At 47.8% G+C, this 7382-nt stretch overlaps 1 protein-coding gene across 3 annotated transcripts; it reads right to left on the bottom strand.

The window, feature by feature from the left end:
- Positions 1-3163: 3163 nt before the first annotated feature.
- On the bottom strand, positions 3164-6610 carry LOC124660864 (megakaryocyte-associated tyrosine-protein kinase-like). 3 transcript variants are annotated; one of them, XM_047198698.1, is made up of 4 exons: positions 6364-6610; positions 4338-5585; positions 3760-4215; positions 3164-3654 (listed from the first exon to the last, which is right to left on the bottom strand). In XM_047198698.1, the coding sequence occupies exons 2-4, from the start codon at positions 5313-5315 to the stop codon at positions 3409-3411; spliced, it is 1680 nt and encodes a 559-aa protein (XP_047054654.1). In that variant the 5' UTR covers positions 5316-5585; positions 6364-6610; the 3' UTR covers positions 3164-3408. The 3 variants fall into 3 exon arrangements, with proteins under 3 accessions (XP_047054654.1, XP_047054655.1, XP_047054656.1); XM_047198699.1 differs by lacking the exon at positions 6364-6610 and adding an exon at positions 6228-6318; XM_047198700.1 differs by lacking the exon at positions 6364-6610 and adding an exon at positions 6224-6247.
- Between the last annotated feature and the right edge of the window lie 772 nt (positions 6611-7382).

The raw sequence follows: 7382 nt of genomic DNA, 5'->3' as shown, positions 1-7382 counted from the left end.
TGGCTCTACCGTCTATGATGGATTGTCCAAAGTACACCGTGGGTAAAGCCGTATGATCGGGAGATGTCTACCGGGGGTGTACGGGTGGACAAAAGGGTGGATTTGCAGGGTCACGGAGAAGGCGGTGTGGGCTTGGATTTTCATACCTGGCCTCACACCAAAGGAAGTGTGAACGGGGGCAAGTCCCTGCGGATGGCAAAAAGGATGGGATCTCTTATAGGAAAAGTAACGCACCTCTCGCGAGTGTATTAAATTGTGGTCTGTCACTCCTTGTTCGGGGAAGGAAGCTGCGAACGCGGCGAGGAAAGGAACTCCATGAAGTTCTGGTCAACCTGTGAAGACCGACGGGCATAGTTTTCGGAATAAAATAAACCTTTTGAAGAAATGTTTATGAAAACTTGCATTAGCCTATGACTTTCTGGTCTATGGTTGTAGCTAGTGCATGATACACCTATTTCCTAATATGAACTTGCTGAGTACGCTCGTACTCATTCCCTCCCATTTGAACCCCCTTCTTAGATCAAGGCACCGAAGTAGAAACTACCGTGGAACTCGAAGACAAAGGAGTCAACTGCAACAAGATGAAGAATCCAGTCAAAGAAGTCAATGGAGTCAACTTCGCATCGGCTATAATGGAAACCTAGACTAGTAATAAAAGGGAACCTTTCCCTAATCCTAGCACCTAAGTAGCTATATTTCTATAGCAAGCCAAGTAGCTCTTAAACTTGAGTTAGCAATAAGATAGACTACGAGTCGTTCTTCTGGAGCTTTATTTAAAGTTTTACCTCACTGTAAAGTAGGAGGCTGTGTTGATCTTATGTAAACAGTTCGTGTGTACTTCTATAGACATGCCTTGGACTCGCATATGTTTCTGTTGTACCACTCTGATGGATGTAATATGGGTGGAACGGTGTTTCACTTGTGTTATGTCAACGACTTGTGTACTACACCATGCAGTGGTACGCTGGGTCACCACAGAGTTAGACTCCAAAGTGGTTTTGGGGGAACCCTAGGTTTTTGACCTATATATAGAGGAGGAGTGGGGAGGGGGGCAGGCCATATCAAAGCCAGCCGCACCACCAACGGGCTCCCAGGCCGGCGCCCCAAGTGCCCCCCTCTCCCAAACCCTAGCTACTCCCTCCACCCTCTTTCTCCTGCAGCGCTTACAGTGAAGCCTTGCCGAAGATCTCCACCACCACCGTCACCATGCCGTCGTGCTGGCGGGATTCTGAGGAGGATCTACTACATCCGATGCCCGCTGGAACAGGGAGAAGGACATCGTCATCGACATCGTACGTGTGACCGAGTGCGAAGGTGCTGCCAGATTGTGGCACCGTCAAGATCTTCTACGCGCTTTTGAAAGCGGCAAGTGATCGACTACATCAACCACGAGATTTATCTCGTTAACGCTTATCGATCTTCGAGGGTATGTTGATCTTCACCTCATTGGTACCATCTACTAGATTAGATATTGGCTTGTTATTCGTTCTTGTGGTAGGATTTTGTTTTGTTTTCTATGCTACGAATCCCTACACCGAGCTTACCGACGAGGCCGGGGGAGCGACGCCGATGATCCCCTCTCGCTTGACGAGCATCATGGCCTCCTCTATGCTCTGATGGAGGCTACTTGCGCGGCGGTGGCTTTCAGCTGCATCTGCCACGCCTGCTGGGTGGCCTCCATGGCGGCGGCCGCTGCATTCCTCTCCTTCTGGTTCCTGCGTCGGCCGCGACGCTTCATGGCCTCGACGCCGTTCTCCTACTTGGACAACACCTTCTTTGCCTCCTTCGGCTTTGCGTCCCGGTCGCCGGTGCCGGCACGCTTTGCTTCCGCCGGAGTTGCAGCCTCCATTGGGGCTATGGTTGTGGCTATGTCGGAGTCTGGGGCGGCGGTGGTGCGAGGGTTCCCTCGGAATCTGATTGAGGTTAATTAAGTATTATGTTGTGAAACACAAGGTCCGGGATCAAACTATAAGTATTGAGCATATAAAGACAAAAGACATGCTTGCGGATCCACTAACGAAAGGCTTACCACCCAAGGTGTTCAAGTAACACGTAGCCGGCATGAGTTTAAGGGAAATTCTTACTTATCCTGGATCATAAGAGGCCCAAAAGTAAAAGAATTTGTTTCAAAACAGAGAAGTGTATTGTGGCTGTCTAATTCTATTGGCAATAGAGTTGTGACGATGAAACATGTCCTATGGACTGATCCAAAATAAAACGAATAAAATGAAAGTTTAAAGTTAAAAGTAAAGTTAAGATTAAGGAGGAGAATGTTAGGATGATCTGTTTCCCGAGTGGGCCCAACGGCCCACCGAGCCCCTTTACTTGAACCCTGATTGGAGGTGCTCAACCCACTATGGTTGACAGCCCCTGTCACGCTGCGCTATATAAATAGGTGGGGGCCGGCGGCACGCATCACGAGGTTTGTCGTGCGCCGTACACCCCACCGACATACCCTACCGAGCTAGGGATCGCAGCAGTGACGGGAAGCTCCGCCACCACCGCCGCCACTACCTCACCCATGCCGTCACCATCGTTGTCGCCACCATGTCCACACCCACTAGTTCCTCCTCCAAGGGAGAAGGTATGTTCATGTCTCTCTCGTTCTCTCTCTCTCTCACTCACATACCAGTACAAATCATTTACAGAGATAGTCAGTACCCGACATTAAATCTTAGACGGCACATCTGTTTTCCAAAGCCTAGGTTGCTCACGGTGGTAACAGGGGGTCGTGCAACTGCTTGGCCTCGGCAGACACATGCCTGAGCAACGCGTGTTCTGACGAACAATTGTGATCAACAAACCAAGTGGGCAACAGGAGACTTGGGGAAACTTCTCCCAGAATTTTAGCCAAAGGCTCTCAGTTATATATAAAAAAGAAACCACAGATATGCTAGAAAATAAACATATCTGAAACCAAGCCGTCATCTTGCAGCAAAGATAACAGGTGTAGCTGTCGCGCGAGTCAAGCATCATGCATGACAGGGTCAGAGGTGCGCTGACAGAAGGTCCCAATAATTGCATTAACAAAACCCACTTCTCCATGATGTTCACCGCCGGCTAGTCAATAGTTTAGCTCCGGCAATCTATATCTAGACTGACGAGGGACTATTATAAGAGAAGGCTAATAATGACAGATATCTATCTATGGATCCTTGCAATCTGAATAATCTGCACCGCAGCTGGAAATAACATATATATGAAGTAAAAGCGAACAAGGGAACTAAGTTGATAGTATACAGCTACGTAAAAGCTAACTGTAGATTCACCCCTAATTAACATCTCCAACAATCCTAGAATATAGGTTCAAAACACAAAACGAAAACGATACTACCATCTTTATGCTAGACTAGTGAGCATACCCAACCAGATAAAACAATAGTCGGAAAGATGCTACAACAACTCAGCTCAGGGGCTGTGTGATGGTTTCAGTTTCTGAATCCAGTGCTTCAGCCCCTTCTTTTGGTCAGGGCAGGTGCTCCACTTCAGCGCGTCCAGGCGGCCGCCTTGCGAGAGAACAGACTGGCACTTCTCCAGGATTTTGACAATTTGCCAGAAATCTGGCCTCTTGTCGGGCTGATATGCGCAGCACTCCTCAATCAAGGGTGCTAGAGCTGCCATTGGGCAATCTGCGGGCATGGTTGGCTTCGTCTTCTGAAATAACAAGAGATTTTGGTCAAACAAATGCATATACATTTTAAATATGTGTTCTGCCAAATTTACTATTAGAGGAACTCAAAATAATAAACAGAGGCTTACATTGTGTAGAACGGTATAAGCCACCTGCATAGGGTTCAAGTTCTCATAAGGAATCCTCCCCGTCACCATTTCCCACAAGAGCAGCCCGAAGCTGTATACATCCACCTTCCGGTTATATGCAGTGCCCTTGATCATCTCAGGGGCCATCCAACGGTATGTACCCGCATCCTCCACTAGCAAATCACATAAAGTCTCCTCGCAAGCAATGCCGAAATCAGCGATCTTCACAACGAAGTTCTCATCAAACAGTATGTTCTCTGGCTTAATGTCACGATGGACGATCCCCTGAGAGTGAATGTACTCCAACCCACGGGCAACATCGAGAGCGATAGATATTGTCTTCTCTAGAGGGATAGGATGGTGCTCAATGCTGTGTAGGTATGACCTCAGGGAACCTCCAGGAAGGAACTCAGTGAGAATGTAAAAAACCGGTGGGCTTTTATAAGCTGCTACAAGCTGCATTAAGAAGTTTCTAGTTAACAGCGTAAGCCAAACTAAAACTAAATACAATACTAATACAGAACCAAAGATATATAAAAAAAAATACATGATGAGAAGTCATAATTTTTATTTGTTACCTTTATCACATTTTTATGATACAAGTGGGATAATGCATTGATCTCAGTGTTATACTGTCTAGCAAGCATTGTAGCCAACTTTCCATTGTCATCATTTTTAGGAATGCGTATAAACTTGATGGCAACTGGCTGTTCATCATAGACTCCTTTGTATAATCGGCTGTATACACCAGAAGCAAACTTATCCTTACGAACAAGCATCTTGGCCGGATCGAGTGTCCAATCAACCGTTGTTTGCACCTCCTGAGCCATGCTAACTGTACGACCCCTCACACTATCTACTGCACTAACCCTCCTTCCACCACCCTTCCGAGACTTGTGCTTAGCAGAGACTAGAGGAGTCGAACGCCAATTAGCGCTTGGATCCCTACCCAACGATTTGCCATAGACACTCTTTTCAGATCCTACTCGCTCTGGGGGAGGACTTGTGAACCTCTGGCTTCCAGCTCTTGCTTCCCTGAATAATTCCGAAGGCAATACGCTGGGCAGAGGAGACTTTGATCTCGGCCTGTGCTGGGATCCATTAGCCTTTTGTACGCTGGAGCCTTGATTTTGATTGATTTGTGCCTTGTTTAAGTAGCTGAGGAGCATCATCGAGCTCGAGCTCTTGCCAAGGCTCCTTGCCTTTGGGCCATTGGATTTCTGAGAGTTCGCCGGAGGGCTTAGAGGGATCTCCAAATTCACCTTATGCTTGTTATGCTTCTCCTTATTAGGCTGAAGCAATGATCCAAGTGAAGACAAGCTGGCTGTGTGTTTCAGTGAAGGCAAGCTGGCTGTGTGTTTCAGTGTAGCCACTGTTTCCTCCTTGTCCCGATCAAGGGGCATCGACACAGACTTCTTCATAGTCACATATTTCTGAAGTCGCTCCTCCAGCTCCCTGCCAAGGGGCGCAACAGGCAACCCATTCAAAGCAGCCCTGGTGTAGACCCTGTGAGAGAACTTTGTCCTCCGAACCCACGAGGTCTCCTTGTTGTCCATTCTGCTGGTGCTAAGGAGACCAAGACACTCGGTGAGAAGCGAGATCAGATGCCGACTTTGGAAGCCTGGATCAGCATGGAGCACATGTTGAAGTAGAACTCGGAGATGAAGAAGATCACACGGAGAGACCTCAGGCCAGGAATCGTCGTTACGATTCCTCGACCCATTTGTTTGCAATTTTCTTGCAGCAAGCTGTATACGAGGTGGAGCAACTCCTCAAACTTGTAAAGGTTGGCCTAGAACTGACAGCAACGTATCCTTCTGTGGCTCCTGAAATATAACAAAGAGGAAGGAAATATTGTAAACTCAACTTGGCCTGCAACTGACAATATTGTATTTGACGATAATTGCTCATGTAGATGTCTGGTTCAGCGAATTAAAACAAAATTATTTATCATTATCAGATTCACAGAGAAGACTTGACTTCTTGGATTAGAGGATCACAGAGACGGAACAGTGCGTAGACGCTTTCAGGCAATTGGACGCATTGGTGCGTCTACAACAAGCAGGGACAAAAATAAACTCATCTACAAACTGAACTTGAACTTGTGTGCAACCGGCAGTATTGTACTGACAATAATTTGCTCGTAGAAAATGTCTAGTTCAGCTAGTAAAACCAGAGCAGGTATTTATCAATATCAGACACACGTATTTGAGGATTACAGACATGGAACGTCAGCGCGAACAGGGTATTTGACAATTGGACGCAATGGAGCATCTACAGACGGGGACGAAAGGAAAAAAAACTCATCTACGGACGAACCTGAATCATTCTAACAGGCAAAAAGCTCTGAAACCTCGGGCAGATTTGCACACTTGTGGGATCAAAAACATGGGGGCTACCGGCAAAAGCAATCTAGACACAATCAAAAGGAGGAACGCAAGCAAACAGCAGCCGCTAAGGTTACCTACTTGCCTTCTCAGCGGAATCGGTCGAGAAGCGCCGAGAGCCGAAATCACGTCGAGAACGGGCCAAAACAGAGAGCCGTCGACGGAGAAGGAAGAAGGAAAAGAAAAAAATCTTGGATGTGAGGAGAGATTAACGAACCTTCCTCCTCCTACTCGGGGAGTTTGTTACAGGAGGCGAATCCGGATCGAAATGCGCTTCTCGTTCAACCCCAACCGATCTCTATCTCTTCCCCTATTTCCGCTTCCAACTGCGGCAACCTGAACCGAATCTGAAGGAGGGGATCGCGAGATTTCAATAGGCACGCATTGAAGGCCCCCGTACCAGAAAGGAAACAAACAGGGCCCGCCGGCCTTGCGCTTACACCCTGTAAACGCGGCGGTGGCCCGTGTGTACAGCCCCGGGACTCCTGCCTCTCCTCTGTCCCCCCCGACCCAAACTCTGCACTCTCCTATGCCTCTACTTCCTCAAGATGACTCCTTTCAGAACACGGAGAAGATGACCACGGGGGGTCGAGCTACGGCAGAAGAAGGGCACCGCCGCACCGTCTAAGAAAACCTGGGGCCGGATGAACGCTGGGCGACAGGTGTTGGTGGCATTTTTTGTGGGGATGCAGAAGATGGTTCGGGTGTGTTAAGAGAAGGCACTGGAGGTGGAGGAGGGGTCAATGGACGCAGGGCGGGCGAGGAAGGTGCTATGTTTGTTAGTTTGTTGCTGCTGGTTGTGGAGTGTGGGGTGGCAGGGTGAGGAGAGCAGGAGGAGGTGGACGGAGAGGGACGGCAGAATTGAGAATGTCAAGCTTTTTTGCTCAAAAAGCAGTTGGCTGTTTTCTTTGGCCTCCCTGACCCCTCCTTTTCCCTTTTCCTACATTCTTTGCGTCCATTATTGTTCTTGGGATGGGATCCTCCCTAGCTACGACTCTGTGCCACAATTCGTTTTCTTGGAATATTCATCATATTTGTACGATTTTGATTGGGTCCTAAGCAAGAGTTTGAATTGACCGGATCCGCGTAGCTGAATACTGGTGGTAGGGATAAACAGATTCTTGCAATTGATATTGTCAAATTCTTGCAGTTGATCATCTTCAGGACCTTGTTGGCTCAAGGAAATTTCATACTATGAAATTTGGAAATTCGGTTTGTATGAAAGCAAGTTCTGTC

The sequence above is a fragment of the Lolium rigidum genome, chromosome 6, assembly GCF_022539505.1.
Source record: "Lolium rigidum isolate FL_2022 chromosome 6, APGP_CSIRO_Lrig_0.1, whole genome shotgun sequence".
NCBI lineage: Eukaryota > Viridiplantae > Streptophyta > Magnoliopsida > Poales > Poaceae > Lolium > Lolium rigidum.
The sequence above is the reverse complement of the archived record's forward strand: the minus strand, read 5'-3'. Positions and strand labels throughout refer to the sequence as shown.